The 16,586-nt window shown below is 41.0% G+C and overlaps 1 protein-coding gene across 1 annotated transcript in view; it reads right to left on the reverse strand.

Annotated features, from left to right (window-relative positions):
- setd2 (SET domain containing 2, histone lysine methyltransferase) overlaps nucleotides 1–16,586 on the reverse strand; it is a 45,170-nt gene that overhangs the window by 26,453 nt on the left and 2,131 nt on the right. The window contains exons 2-10 of the mRNA XM_007256503.4: nucleotides 13,918–14,040; nucleotides 10,449–10,470; nucleotides 5,643–10,294; nucleotides 5,405–5,536; nucleotides 4,447–4,575; nucleotides 4,237–4,360; nucleotides 2,107–2,184; nucleotides 1,829–1,926; nucleotides 491–635 (exon numbers count right to left, since the gene is read on the reverse strand). Of these exons, the coding sequence (XP_007256565.3) occupies nucleotides 491–635; nucleotides 1,829–1,926; nucleotides 2,107–2,184; nucleotides 4,237–4,360; nucleotides 4,447–4,575; nucleotides 5,405–5,536; nucleotides 5,643–10,294; nucleotides 10,449–10,470; nucleotides 13,918–13,946 (5,409 nt within the window). The 5' untranslated portion in view covers nucleotides 13,947–14,040. The remainder of the gene's footprint in view (nucleotides 1–490; nucleotides 636–1,828; nucleotides 1,927–2,106; nucleotides 2,185–4,236; nucleotides 4,361–4,446; nucleotides 4,576–5,404; nucleotides 5,537–5,642; nucleotides 10,295–10,448; nucleotides 10,471–13,917; nucleotides 14,041–16,586) is intronic.

A 16,586-nucleotide genomic window follows, 5' to 3' on the forward strand; every position in this document is an offset into this window, starting at 1 on the left:
GCACTAACTGATGCACATTAATGACTATAAAGGCAATACTGAGGGAAATTCATAATCAGAGAGGCACTGCCGATGTACAATAATGACTAAAAAGGCTCAATTATGATTATGATTTATGATTAGAACAGCAGCGCTGAGATACACTAATAAATAAAAATGCCCTACTGAGGTAAATTCATGATCAAAACACCACTGCTGAGGTACATTTATGAATAGAATAGAACTACTAAGGTAAACCTACGACTAAAATAGCTCTACCGATTAAGAAAGTATAAGCACAGTACTAAGCGGTGTTGATTTTGTTTGAAGATATTCTGAACGAGTTAGGAAACCAGATAATTTTGTTAATATCTGACCCTAATATCGAACTGGTGTAGCATATATATATTATATATTATATTATATATATTATATTATATATAAACTCTGCAGCAGAAGAACTGAACTCCACTATGCTGCTGCAGTAACTCAACAACACGTTTCTACTTACCGTAGTAAGAGCACTGACGGTTTCTTTCTTGCGAGATCGCTCTTTCTGTTTCTTTCCCACAGCTGCTCGCACGCTAACACGGTTCTCTCCACCGAGGAACCCGCGACAGCTTGGAGCTCCACAGAAACACTTCTGAGCCTCTTTCCTAAAGAAGTGAAGAAAAGTCCGAAATTAGAGACAGTGTGTCCTAAAATGACATCTAAAAGAGGTTAGGTTAAAAAAACCTTAACATCTGGAAATACCAATTCACCACCTATAATTAATAATATCACTAGCCACTCACTGATACACAGATGTGAATGACTACACATGATGACAATTTTAGTTTAACTTTATTGGAGTGAGGCTAAAATTAGTGTCTGAATCTCGCAGGTACTGTGTTAAATGCTGCTCTCTTTTATGCATGTGCAGACTGAAAGATCATACATGCACTTAGAAATCCCAGAATACTCTGGTTAAGAGTATAACATATTTTTCACACTATAAGGCGTACTGAGTTAGAAGGTGCACCATCAATGAAGGTCTATTTTCTGGTCTATTTTTAAACATAAAAGCTGGAGCATTAGCAGCTAACCGCTAGCAGTAATGCTAATGCTGCTTCAGCAGTGCTAGCTGGGGTAAACAGCAGGCTACAGGCCGATTATACCTCACCTATGGACGGCCAGAGCTAGCACGGTTAGTGGCTAATGCTAATTCTGCTGGAGAACTAAACTGAAGCTCCTGCATAACACTGCACTTCAGCAGAGTGGTTTTACTGCTCCACATAACCTGACTGGTACAATTTAACACAAAAGGCACACTGATGTTTTTGGGGGGAAAATTGAAGGATTTTATATGCGCCTTATAGTGCGAAACATACGGTACATGCACTAAAAAATCCCAGAATACTCCGGTTAAGAGCATACATGCACTTAGGAATCCCAGAATACTCTGGTTAAGAGTATAACGTATTTTTCACACTATAAGGCAAACTGAGTTAGAAGGTGCATCAACAATGAAAGTCTATTTTTTTGGTCTATTTTTATACATTGAAGCTGGAGAATTAGCAGCTAACCGCTAGCAGTTACGCTAATGCTGCTCCAGCAGTGCTAGCTGGGGTTAGCAGCAGGCTACAGGCCGATTATACAATTTATACAAAAGGCGCACTGATGTTTTTTGGGAAAATTGAAGGATTTTACGTGTGCATTATAGTGCGAAACATACGATACATGCACTGAGAAATCACAGAATACTCCGGTTGTAAAGAGATTACAAATATATTATAATGATATTTTTGATCATATGTAAACATTTTCACTGATGTCACAACAAAACCTTATCCAAAATCAGACACCTTACCCATATCTCTGAAACTGGTAATCGAAAGTGAGCTCAGTGCCAGCGCTCACAGCTTTGGTGGTAAAGAAGCCAACCCGGAGCTGACCATTCACTGTCCACTGTGGAAAAAAACAAGGCTGAATCAGCGAATATCGTGACCTTGGCTGGAATATAAAAAGGACTTCCAGACATAATGGCAGCCGGCCACAATAACAAGCATCCAAATGGAGGAATGTGACACTGCACCACCCCAGAGACACAAAATGAACCACATTTAAAAGTTCTGGCTCTGTACTGACCTTCTGGGTTTCACAGTTGGGCTCACAGCTGTGGTTCATGAAACGCGAGCAGTTGCCTTTCAGAGTTGCATCGATGATCTGCCATCGCAACAAAAGGGGAAAGGGTCAGTTTTCTCAGAGACAATGTGTAGACGTTTAATAAAGCAATACGCCAAGAGAGAATGTGCATTACAGTCAAATATAAACTCTTAATTATAACTGTGGTAAACAGATATGGAGAAAACAAAACAAAAAATCTATCAAATATTTTAAAGCCCCCCCATATAGAGTTATTGCACCAAACGGTTTTGAATAAACTGCCTAAAAATAATTCAGGCACCAAAAATAAATAAATAAATAAATAAATCATATTGTGATAATAGCTATTTACTTTATTGATTGTTTGCAGTTTGCATGCATGCATTAAATATAAATAGTTTTAATGGTACATTTCTGCAGACATTACTTCTAAAAATTGAGTTCAGTAAGATTAATTTACAAAAGACAATATTTATTTTGTTGCAGTAGTATATGCTTGAAATTAATTAAGAACAATGCAATGTTGTCATATCGCCAAAAATTATCGTCGCAAAAAATCCCTAAAATATCATTACTTTAGGGCCACATTACCCACCCCTACCGAACACTCTATTTAACTGCCTCAGTTTGAGAAAATAACTGTCAATTAAAAATAATTTAAAAATCACAAATCAGTAACAGGGTGGAGGGGTACATGGATGTTGTGTGGCAAAGAAATAGTTCCCGATAAAAATGTATTTGTTCATATTCTGTGGAATTGAGGGACAGAAAAGTTTAGCGTAAACCTTTTCAAGCTGAAAGATACAAGCTGTACAGGGCTAGGATAGTAATACTAGCTGAGCTAAATTAGCCTCAACATCAACCTGTTTACCAAAAAATGTATTTTGTTTGTGACTTTCAATACACATTTAATCTACTGTGGCTTTTTGTGAATCCATGTTGTTTTAGAGACCATCTTTTGGGATGTTACTGGTAGCAGTATGTGATGGGTTTACTCAAAAATAAGTTCAGAAAAGTGGAGATTATTTTGCTCCATGCACGTGTATTTGTTGCCCTAGTGTAATCATGCAATGTTGTTCGAAAGACGACATTGCATGATTACACTAGGGCAACAAATACATTGGAGGGTGGGCGGACTGCTTCATGATTTTCTTCGCACTGAGAGAAGTCTGGTGAGTGAACAGAGTTAACGGTGGTAACGTGGGCACAGAGTGGTCCAGTGGTCTAATGCGCTGCCACTATGAACGGGAGGTTGCATGTTCGAATTCCCCTTCCTAAAGCTCTACCATCGGCTGCCGGTGCTCAGAGAGAGCAACATTGGCCTTGCTCCCTCCAGGTGGGTAGATGGCGCTCTCTCCCCATCACGCTCAGAGGTGGCACCGGGCGACACGAGGCGTCCGTGAGCAGACGTATCAGAACCTAGTCGCTGTGCTGCAAGCCCCTTAGGGAATGATGCATCAGCAGCAGCTCAAAAAAAAAATGGGTGACTCCATACTGAATTTGTATGCATGTATAGTTTTGACTTGGCTCTGCAGTGACTGTAATCAGGTGTTTTATATGGGCTGTATAAAGGAATTTAGGCTTGATGTATATACATGTTTGGGTAAAATTACTATGGGAATGTAAAAAGGAACTAAGGGACATATTGGGGACTGGCAAAGTGCGGGGATTTCGTAAATATAATAAAAATGTGTCAATCAGCTGTAGAATAGAAACAGAATAGTCTAAATTCGAGGGACTGACTACTCCTCCTGGTAGTTTTTTTTTTTTTTTTTATCTGCCCAAAACAAAGACAGAATTATTGAAGCTATTAGAATATAAAAGACATGTAACATATGTTAAAATGTCCATTAGAAGCATTTTTGCTTTCACTTTGATTTTAGAATTTAAAAAAATACATACACTTTCAGTGCATTTTACCACAGTCAACATTTCATATAAATTAGGAAGACATATGCAGATTCGTTTGTGGGCTTATATATAAAAACAGAAAGAAAGAATTTCCCTCTAATACAGAATTCAGGTGCTGTGTGAATTCAGATGCATGTCTACCAAGCTTTCCACCACAGATAAGGGCAACAGGTGTAGAGAAGAAAGGCTTAACAGGTTCACCTCGTTGTTCTTCAGGGCCATGAAGTAGTAGTGGATGTTCTTGTTGCGAGCGTACTCCTTCACCCGGGACTTAAACTCCTTGTGATCCAGAACCTCGCCGCAGTACTCCAGCACAAAGGTGTTCCTGCGTCAAAACAAACCAAACTCAGTTACCTGCTCCTGAGCACAGTTCCGCTCGGCTAATTCAGACTGATTATCAGAGGTACTCACGCCGGGAGGTCTTTGGCTGCCCGCAAACCCCAGCCTTTGCTTTCTGTTAGAATGACTTCAAAGTCTGCATGTTGCTTCATCTGGAAGCGACGATTGGAGCAATACATTCCGTTTAAGCAGCGGGACGAGCTTAGGAGAACAGGAAAAAGTCAAAGGAAAACCATACTCATTATAAAAGTCATAATTCTCAATTAGTGCGGTAAACACGGACTGTTTTAGTAACTGAATGATTTTGTAGATTAAATCTGCATTTTTGTTCACTAATAAGGTCAAACTGAAGAAAACATAGTACATGATTAATTAATTACAGCTTTGGATGCAACAACTTTGTAGAGGTTTGTGGAGGAATGTCAGTCCAGCTGGTCTTGCATTAGTTGCGAGACCAACTATACTGAAGTTAAGATGGACTCCCGTAATTTCCTAATTGCTAACTAGCAACTTTCTATTTGTTGCCATTTCTGTTCTAGCTATTATGTCAATATATTATAACAATAATCATTTAAAATGACAGTCCCTACGTTTTAGTGAGAACATGTAATTGCACCAAGCATGCTAAAAAGTCATTGTACAACTTGCATTGTGGTGCACCCTCTTTTCAGAGTGGTTGAATTTGGTAATTTTGGCAAAGATTTGCACTCTTATGTAGCTCTAACTTCTTTGGCTTTTGTGATATCTCCATGTTGACAGATAATCTTATATCAGCACGATTAGCAAGACTGGTTGTTCAGGTAACCAGCAAAAGCTATTATAGCCAGTAAAATGTCTCCTGGACCTACCTACCAATTTAAGAAAAACAATCTTAAGGACTGCTGCTTTAATGAAGTGTTTGGTCCTTTGTCATGCTACCAGATTTCTGTAAAGCAACTCAGTCTAGACAAATCTAAATAAATTTGATTTGTAAATATATAAATTAAGTCTTATGCACAGTATAATATTGTATATGCGTTAGTTGGCGTACCACTCGATCATCAGAAGACGATTTAAGCAATCTTCTCCACAAGCCATCATCCCTCTTCCTCGCTCCTCTCTTGAAAGGATGGCACACTCGCACTGCATTCGCTTAATGTCCCGATGAGACTTATTCTTCTTGCTGTTAGGACAAAGGTCAGGAATAGCCAGTTAGCTAATTATTCTGTACACAAGGAAACAGTATTTTCAGGCTCCTTAACTAATAAGCACTACAAAAAGATACGAACCGTTCTGTCAAGTAAATATTCTCTTCAATGAGGTCAAAATACGGAGGCATCTTTTTCTGCCTGGCTTTTTCCCTCCAGACACCCGGGTCTGTAAACTCCTTCAGGCTGAGCAGCGGCCGCTGTGCGCTTTCCTGATCCAAGGATGCCTTGGTTTCACTCAAGCTTTTGCAGGAGTCGCGCTCCTCCAAGCATTCCTTCTTGCAAGCAAGCCCTGCATCCGCCTCATTGTCCGATTCAGACTCCAATTCAGGACGCCTCTTTTTGGGCGGGCCTCTGCCTCTGTGAGGCTTCTGGCTGTCTTCTCTGGGAGGCTCCAGAACAATCGGGCTCTCGGAAGAAGCATTCACAAAGCTGCAGTTGCTGCTGATCTCGTGAGCTTGGACAAACGTTTCAAATTCCGAAGATGGTACAATCCCTCGACTGATAGCTAGCGCTTTTGCCTCGTAGTCTTCATCATTGTCGTTGGTCAGCGAGTCCGGGTGAATCTGACCCACCATATCATGACAGCGAGAAGTCAAAGACATGCCGACAGGTCTGCTATTATGCGTCCAACCATCACGGTCTTGCCTGATAAATGCACTCCCTATCTGGGGGGGCTGCTTGGTACTGTGGCTGCTGTCCGGTTGCTGAAACGTGCTGCTAGGTTGCTCTGGCTGAGACCCCCAACCCATGTTACAACCATCCCTACTATGAAATTTGCCTGAGGAACTGAGGTCCCTGGCCTGTTCTTTTTCTCCTTTTCTCCCATGCCAGCTGTCTGGTCTATCATAGTGCTGATGATGACCCAAGTCAGAATCCCGTTGTGCATTTTCAAGAGCATGTGTAGGTTCTTGGCTTGTTGGAAAACAAGTCTTTGGTCTTTCATAGACAGTGCAGTTCCTGTTCGCATCTGAAAGAGCACTGCTTACCTCAGACTGGCTAGTGCTGTCAACCATGTTGCTCTGGGACTGGTAGGGCACTTGCAGAAAAGAAGGTGAGACGTCCTGGTTTCTATCTTCGGCCAAAGCTTCCACAAGCTTAGACTGAGCGCTATGACTACTAAGAATCCCATTGTTACTGCCCTTATCCAACTCATAAGATTGACACAGTAGCTGCTGCTGCCCGGGGAGAGAGGACGGACTTGGAGACGGTACAGGCTGGTCAGTCGGCTCATGGGTAATGGTAGAATTCTTTGGCACAATCACCACAGAGTGCAGTCGCTTCAAAGAGCTCTGTCCGTCATCGGAATCAGAGTCAGAGTCATCCGTCTCACTTTCTGCGCTAAGGCTTTTATGATCACAATTAAGGGATGCAGAGTCCTGAGTAACAGGCTTAAGAGAGTCTTCATCGACATCCAACTTTTCATGATTAGCACGTTTCTGATCCAAATCAATAACACTTGATTCAGGATTGCAGTCTGATTCAGGAGGAATGTCCAGAGCTTGTTTTGCTGGGGTGTGGACAACAAGCTCACTGTTTACAAGCCTAGTTTGTTGGGTACCAAGTTCAAGTAACTGGGCAGAAACATGCATATTTTTTTTCAGGGATTCCTCTGAACAATCTATTGGCTTTTTTACATTATCTGACCTCACAGAATGTACTACAGAGTCTTGTTTTTCTGAGCAGGCCTCTTCGAGGTTCGTATCACTATTAAAATGTATTTTCTTTAAAGAGATATCCTTTACAGGTGTAGTTTCTGGGTTCAACATCTTTTTGGGGCTCTCGTGTTCGGAACTGTCTTGTCCAACAATATCCCAACGTGATTTTTTTGAATTACTACCCTTCTTTAACATGCCAGCACTGGACCGTTCCGGTTTTATACTAAGCTGCTCATGTCCTTTGCCAGTCTTGATATCGTGATTACTGGGCTTCCTATCGACTTCTTTACTAATATCCAACAGAGAATCAAGTGTAGTGTTAGGTTTCAAGCATGCTTCATGCGCTAATTCTTTCACAGAAAGAGTGTCTGCCAACGATCCTGTGGAATCCTGATTGGGAGTATAACCCACGCAAGACGGCTTATTTACGCTGGAAGAAATATTACTGACAATCGGTACATTATTCTCAGTTTCTTTTAAAACATTAAGTTCATTGCTGACTAGAGTCTCCGTTACCTTCCCAAGCTGATCATTTTCTTCTAGGATTTCTTTGACCGTTACAGTACATTTACTTATACTACGACTCGATTCCACATCAGCATTTTTGAAAACTTCAGGCACAGTCAGGCACACTGCCACAGAACCAGGATCCTCGTTTGTATCTTGTAAAGCAAGCTTCTTGCTTGCTGAGTTGTCCTTTTTTGTAGTTTGCTCATTCTGTTGAGGAGGATTCCTCTTTAATTTTAACTGAGTACCATCTTCATGTCGAGAACTGTCCACTTTTTTCAATTCTCCCTGAGACACAACTGTGCCAGAATCAAAAAGTAGCACCTTCTTATTACTATTTTCTTTGTCTACTGATTGTCTTTTAGTTCCAGTTGGACTAGATGAAGATTTGGATCTTGAAGTATCTGTTGTTTTAGAAGATGAACTAGCAGGCGCAGAAGACTGAGACTTTCTGCGGTGCTCCTCATCTGAATCAGAGCTCCCACAAGTTTTCTGGACCTTTTTCTCAGAAGACCTTGATGATGTATCTGAGCTGGAAGTTGACGTATTAGCGTTTATCTCAGATTTTGAATGGTGAAAAGATTTTTTACGACTGGCTTCAGACTCGGGGGAGATTCTCTTACTGCTTTCGATGTCTTCCTTTTCTTTTCTTCCAGATCTTTCTGTTCTTGAGTACTGTACTCTCTTGTCTGTTTCTGATGGGCGTAAGGAATCTATGGATTTTGAGTCTTTGTAGGACTTTGAGTGAGAGGATGACTTGGAATCCCTCTGTGAATTTGAGTAGGTCGAGGACCGGCTCGAGTCGCTGCTTCGCGTCCTCGGTTTCCTGAGGTCGTCCTCAGAGTCTGAGCTGTCCCGAGATCGCCTGTCAGCTCTAGAGCGGGATCGTCTCCGCTCACGATAAGGAGAACTTCGATGGGACCTTCTTTCAGAATCGTGATAATGTGACCTGGACTGTTTCTCATTTCTCAATCTGTCTGATCTGGAGTAGGAAGAGCTAGTTCGAGAACTTCGGGATCTAGACCGGGAGCGACTCCTGGTCCTCCTCCTGTCAGATCGAGAAGACCGTGATGATGTATGTCTAGAGTCTCTTTCTGTTTTGGAGTCCCTCTCAGCTCTAGAGTCCCTCTCTGTTTTGGAGTCCCTATCTGCTCTGGAGTCTCTCTCAGCTTTAGAGTCCCTCTCAGTTTTGTAGTCCCTGTCTGCTCTAGAGTCTCTCTCAGCTCTAGAGTCCCTCTCTGTTTTGGAGTCCCTGTCCGCTCTAGAGTCCCTCTCAGTTTTGTAGTCCCTATCTGCTCTGGAGTCTCTCTCAGCTTTAGAGTCCCTCTCAGTTTTGGAGTCCCTGTCCGCTCTGGAGTCCCTCTCAGTTTTGGAGTCCCGCTCTGTTTTTGAGTCCCTCTCAGTTTTGGAGTCCCTGTCCGCTCTGGAGTCCCGCTCTGTTTTGGAGTCCCTGTCCGCTCTGGAGTCCCGCTCTGTTTTGGAGTCCCTGTCTGCTCTGGAGTCCCGCTCTGTTTTGGAGTCCCTGTCCGCTCTGGAGTCCCGCTCTGTTTTAGAGTCCCTGTCGGCTCTGGAGTCTCGCTCTGTTTTGGAGTCCCGATCCGCTCTGGAGTCTCGCTCTGTTTGGGAGTCCCGGTCCACTCTGGAGTCTCGCTCTGTTTTGGAACGGCTTGACCCCTTTTCCTCTTTCTCTTCTCTCCTATCAGATCTATTTTTCTCTGACACCTCTGTTTTACAACTGGATGATTTGTTGTCATCTGTACTGTGACCATCAGATTTTTTTGCAGTCTTGGAGTCACTAGACTTTGGGCTGGAAGATTTCCTATTGCAATCCTCATCAATCTCAGAACCGGTCAGAGAGCTGTCCGTTTTGTTGTCTTGAGGTTCAAAAACATTGAGCTGATCCTTACACTCGTTCCCAATATGGGAAGAATCCACTGGTCCTTTGAGGTGAGCATCCGATTTGTCCTGAGCTTTTTCCTCCCTCTTAACTTTTTCAGGAGAAGTGATTCTTTTCTGCTGGAGCTGAGACACCAATGTTTGGGCTTCAATCTTTGCTGGAGATTTGCTTATTGAAACTGCTGTACCTAAGCTGGGTTCATCTGAAAAAGCGCTGACAACAGGACTTTCCTCAACGACTGAAAGAATTTGCTTTTTAAAATGCATCTTGCCAAGGTCAAGCTTTGATTTGGGCGGTGGGGGAGGTGGGGGAGGCGGGGGTTGTGCCAAATGGGACACTGCCACTATTGTGGCCACAGCAGAGACGTCAATCTTCTCAGTTGGATCATTCTTGCTTGCAGCACTTTGCTCTCCTAGGACTGTGGAGAGCAGGTGTGCAGACTGCACTGCAGAAGAACCTTCAATCTGGGTTTTCTCTGGGACAGGCGGGGGAAAGAAGAAGTTCTGGCGAGGCTTCTTGGTTTGTGCGAAACTGAAAGACACCTTCTGTCGACCCTGCTCTTCTAGGTTCACCTTAGACTTTGTTCCTTTGGGCAGGAGACGGTTCGACAAGACCACCCTGGGGGCAAGGCCTTTAAATATGACTTGCTTTGCAGTGTTCTCCACTTTGATCTGGGAACAAAATGAAGACAGACAATCAGCAAATTTTACAATCAGCAGGAAGAGCACGATCACACTTACTAAAATGTAAACATGCTGTTGTTGTGGAATAAACAATCACAGATTACTGAAAGCACATCTGACAGAAGAAAAACAGTAGACATACCGAGCCATCTTGTGTGTTTTCCCTGCAGTCATCAGTGACATGTAGAAGAAAAAAAGAGACAGATATAAACACATTTTTTGGAACAACAAGTTGTATGAAGAACATGCTGATCCTAACAAGACTAAAGCATTAATTGCCTTCTTTCAACCAGAAGACAACGTTGGTGCTTCTCATTAGGAACCAAATAACGAGGCTCCTAGGCAACAACTGGGTTATCCGGTCCTCACAGGATTTCTTTTTTCCTTGTGACCTTCAGACTGGAAACACTCCACAATGACAGCTGTTTTGCATGTGTTCCTTTTTGTCACTCATTATGTAAATGAAGTGGACACTATGCTTCCCATATCACTATAAATATTTTGAGATTATCGTTTTTTCATTACTTAGCACATCTGAAAACACTGTACATTTTGTCCTTATATTACAGATTAACTACTTTCTATAGTTAAGTATTTGTTTTACATTTATTTACCCTAGGATGTCACACTGAGATTCTGAGTGTCTTAAAGCCAGCACTTGTACTTCATTAGCCACAAATCAAATCAATTATTTACAGGAGAGTCGTGTTATTAAAAAGAGGGATGCACCAATACACAACTTAAGATTGGATTCCCTTTTTTAATTAAGCATTTGATTCTAGAATTTATAGCAGATTATGATCTTAAAAGCTCAAGCCCAGCCCCTCTGTGCCCAATTCAGTATAATATACACTGCCTGGCCAAAAAAGTCCCCACCTGGATTCAACGTAAATGATCTGGAGTTGCTGCAGTTGGTCTGCAGGTTTAGGTTCAGCAACAGTATTTGCTGAAAGAATGAGGTCAGTTGACTACCTGAATATACTGAATATAGACCAGGTTATTCCATCAATGGATTTTTTCTTCCCTGATGACACAGGTATATTCCAAGATGACAATGACAGGATTCATAAGGCTGGAATTGTGAAAGAGTGATTCAGGGAGCATGATATCATCATTTACACACATGGATTGTTCACCACAGAGTCTAGACCGAATCTTTGGGATGTGCTGGATGGAGAAGGCTTTGTGCAGCGGTCAGACTCTACCATCATCAATGCTGCAAGATCTTGATGAAAAATGTATGCACCACTGGATTGAAATAAATCTTGTGACATTGCAGAAGCTTATTGAAACAATGCCACAGTGAATGCACGCAGCAATTAAAGCTAAAGGTGTTCTAAATAAATATTAGAGAGCCTGACCTTTTTTTTGGCAGCAACTTTTTTTTGGCAAGGCAGTGTATCCTCTAGTATCGGTAAACTGTGCAACACTACATGGGGATCCTTCAGTTACATAGTTTATACTGTTTAGTGCACTTTCTGGTCCTGATTGGGCGAATGGAAACACAACACAACCAGACTAACGGGACCATACAGTCCCGCAGTGGAACAGCAGCATATAATGACCAGCCACTTTAAGTGCAATATAGAGAAGCAGGATTAGAATTCCACTGATGCATGGCTTAACATTCCTGCAATGTGTGAGGGGAGCTAAAGATACAGCATCAGTCAAACCGGCCATCAGAGAGAACTGACCAACAGTACTCTCCAATGTCAGTAATAAAAGCCAAACATCAATATCTGAGAGCACAGTGAGAGAGAAGATCTCTCCTGCAGATCCAGTGCAGAGCTGAGTGGCTAAATCTGTAATGTAAAATCATAATAGTAATAATAATCACATTTAGTTTTAACATTTTCTGAGGTAAGAACATTTTGGTTGTTATTTAAAGCTTTAAAGCTAGCATCGCTGTCGTTCAGTAAAATGTAGAAATATTTAAAGACTGGATATTGGTATATCTGGGTTTGTATGGAGAAATTTTGATAAGCGCAGATGTGGATTTGGGCTGCAACGGTTAAGCAACATAATCAACACAGCTTATTATATGTATATAAAATTCGGCACTACACGTTAATTCGTAATTGAAATGCAATTTAAAAGAGTTAAAAATAAAAATGAATATCAATGACTACTTGCATCACTGTCAATTATTATAACTGTTTGTCTCTTGTGGGTCTTTGTGGCAGCTCGCCGTGTTCTACGTGACCTGGTGTTGGGGTGGACATGCACAGAGGCTAATCTAGAAAGCTAACTATCTAGATTCTGCATTGTTAATTCATGCTTCATTTCTCCTCAACTTGCCTCTGTATTTAAGCAAATATGAATCATATAAAACAGGGGAAAAAAAAAAAAATGTGGTTCTAATCCTTTCTGTCGTGTTCAGAACTGCTCACACTGTTGGGGATATGAACGAAGTACAGTAGGAATCAAACGTTCAGGTGGGGATCTGGACCCCCGTGTCTGTGATTGGTCTCAGGAAATTGTCCGGCCTATCGGTGCCACTTTATCTCAAATTCACTTGTTGTTTGTGCCCTTTTCAACACGCACTCTCAAATTGGAAACGAATGGTCGTCTCTCTGTCTGTTTGCTGCTAGTGTGAATGCAGGAATAGTTTTTACTACATTTTCCAGGAACTTCACGGGTGATATTCTTTATTGTTTATTTTTCAAGGTTTAAATAAATACCCATCATCTTAACCATTTCATCTTTTACAGATATAGGACCAGTAGACTGAAATGCAGTAAAAATTAAATTTGTAAATAAAGTATTGCTGTTTTCCAGTGTCACCTCATCACACTGCTTTTCTCCAGCTCAATAATATAGACACACTTCAGCCTTAAGGCCAATTTATACTTGAGCATCGAGCCTACGGCAAAGTCTACGCACGTGCCACAAGAGTGCGCTACGCAGCAGAATGCGTTTATACTTTTGTATGCACGTATCAGCGTCTCTGCGTCGCTTCGCATTTTAAACCGTGAAGGCTGGAATTTGTGGGTGGGAACACGAGACCCAGCGAACCAATCACAGCTGCAGCTGTTCGCATCGCATACTTAAATTTCCTAGGATATGCACGTCAAGCTACAGAGTAGGTTTGACACAGGGCTTAAATACACATGTAAATGCCTGCTAAAATAAAAGTTATTATTATTACTGTTACATGATTCCGACAGCAAACTTGCAGCTTTATTGTGCAGTTTTGGCACATTGTGTGTTAATAATGTGTTAACCCACATTCCTAAAAACAATTCTAGCAGCTTTACTACTGCAGGGTCGAATGGAACGGGACAGTAATTGCACAGAACACTTGGCTATGTTCATATAGCAGGTAAAAGAGGCCCAAATCAGACCTTTTATGTCATGTGACACAGGTGTGTGGTTTGTGTGCCAGTGTAAACAGCAAAAAATACACACTGAATCAGACACTTTCAATTGCGATTCGATTCACTTCAGTACGTGGGACTGAAATCCGATGTAACGTGACTCAGTCTGAACGGCCAGATCGGAATTCAAGACCACAAGTATATTTAAATACTTGCGTATTTTAGATCAGCGTGTAATGCTGCTTTTCCAAAATCCAGCCCTGATCAACTCTCTGTCAGAGCTGAGGAGTTTACCTGAGCTCGGGATTCAGCAACGCGTCCATTTTGCAGCAGGCCGAGTGAGGAGCAGCCTGAAGAAAGCTGCCTCACTGGGGTGAAGCAGCTCAGAGAAGCAAGCCTTCTGATGTGACGCAACACCTAAAGAGGAGAGACAACACAGATCCACTCAGACACTGACCACACTGTCCCTCACATCACCAGAATTACACCATTCAGAGACAGACGTCCTCTTAATCTCAACACCAATAACAACACAGATCAAACAGTCATGAATACACAGTTAAAAGTTGGATTGTGTGAATGGCCAGTATGCCAGTCTGGAGTGGCACACAATAACAAGAACACACAGAGGCAATGGGCAATGGGACAGTTTTAGAAACAATTGCTGCAGCACCCCAGTCCAGACTCATGATGCTCTCCCTGCTCTCAGGGGCTCATCTTATTCGCCACAGTGTTTATACTCAGACTCTAGACTTTTCAGACCTGCTCTCAACAGTCTTGTCTTGGCCTCAACAGTATTTATGCGCAGACGTGACATATGTTGAGCTGGACAATATGGTAAAAATATTATATTATGATATCTTTAAACACAGACCAAACACATCAGCTGTGGCGGATTCTTAAAGACTGCTACTCACATAGTCTGACAATACGACGTGCATAATGATAGAGTGGTTACAATTCAATATATTGCCATAAACATTAAGATAACTTTTTATCCAATCATAACTATGGGATCTGAAAACAATACTGCTATATAGCGCTTGGAGCTCAAACCAAATACGAAATAAACCAGTCTGTACGTGTAAACTGTTTAATAAAAATCGATGCTGTGTTTTAAAAATCTAAACAGTACTGCGTAATATAATCATTTTAATATATCAATATTTTCTTAGACCCCCTAATATAACAGCCAGACTGAGTCTGGTTAGTATTTAGACTTTTCATGGTCTTGCTAGTGTAGTATTTTTTTTTTCCGGACTGGCTGTTGTTAGTGTGTGTACTTCTCTTGGTAAATAATAATGTAATAATATAACTGGAATAAACACCACAATTAGAGTTGGACAAAATATCAGTATTTTATTATATCTTGAAAAATTCTCTTATCATATCAACAATATGCCTATCGTGGATAACATCACTGCTTAAAGGACACTGACCCAACTGTAAATTAAATGATGTGCAGCATTTTGTTTGATATAAATGTACAACTGGATGTCTAAGAATCTGCCACTTCTGATGCATTTTATCTGTGAGTCAAAACACGATAATTACTGTGCATAAAATTATTTAAAAGATTATTTAAAAACTGTGATATATTTTGCCATATTGCATCTATGCGTATCTATCACTGTGTGACTTTGCGTAGCAAGGGTGGTGGCTTTTATATATATCGTCCAGCACTAACCACCACAAAAAAAGCAGCAATATAATCTTTACTACACAGAAGTAATCTTGAAAAAAAGCCAAACAGTCTTAACTGCAGTCCCTCACTCTTACAATAAAGGGGCCAAAACACGTTTTCCAAATTGGTGCTCCTAATAACAAGAGATTCTAAAGAGAACCAAACATGGTTCTTTTACGCACCTGAGAAAGTGGTCACTCAAGAGTTCTTGTCTCATTATAAAGCCATGACCTCTTAAAGAACCATAACACGTCTTTGGACAGATGAGTGGAAGCGTTCAACTATGATGCTTTATGTGTTGTATGGGTTTTTTAACAAAAGCTTTCCAAACATCCCATAAAAACAGCACCCTTCTTTACATGTGTAATGTAAGGTCACTTTTACACTGCATTGTACAGCTGTGTTCATCAAGGACAGCCCTTCAGAATTCAGGACAATTCAAAACGAAAAACATGTATCTGCAAAACATCAAGAGACAGTTTGTGTGTTCAAATTATGTAGTTGACAAACTTGTTTTTCATTGGACAGCAACAATTCATCTTAAGAGAGGATGTGTTTTGCTCTGTGATCAAGATGAACCCGTCTGTAGAAGAGCTGTAAAGATCTAGAACTAAAACACCGATGGTACAGTTTTCAGGTTTATAAGCAAAGGTCTGAACCAAAGGTCTGCTGGACCAGCTGAGAGCAAGTTAATCATGAGGAAATGCTAAGACACAAAAAACTAAGTATTAATTCATTGTTCAGTTAAAAATAAAATATGATGACATTTTGGACTAATGTTTATACCTTTATACAGATGTATAATAACATAAACAAAGAACATACAAATTTGTGGTGAAACCAGACTTAGGATTGTTTGACAATAACTAGTGTTAACTAAGGTCTTTATACACAGTCTTAGAAAGAAACATATGCAAAACCAATGCAATGCAGGTCAGAACCAATGGGGTGTGGTCTTGCCTAAAGAACCCTTTGCAGCACCTTTCCCTCCAAAATTCATGTCAGTCAACATATTGATCTCATGATGTGAGACGCAGACTCTGCTCTGAGATCAAGGTGGACCTGTTTTTGATTCAGTTTGGATGGTAAAAGATCCATCTTGTGCTTGTAAGATGTAGACAAATCACCCCTCCGAGATGTGGTCTCATGTTTGATACAGATTAGGTGCATTTAGGGCTGGGAAACGACAATCTTTGTGCAATATTTTATCATATTGTGATAATATTTTAAGGTTAAAACCACAATGGAACACGAATGACAACAACAATTTCCTAACTAT

The sequence above is a fragment of the Astyanax mexicanus genome, chromosome 6, assembly GCF_023375975.1.
Source record: "Astyanax mexicanus isolate ESR-SI-001 chromosome 6, AstMex3_surface, whole genome shotgun sequence".
NCBI lineage: Eukaryota > Metazoa > Chordata > Actinopteri > Characiformes > Acestrorhamphidae > Astyanax > Astyanax mexicanus.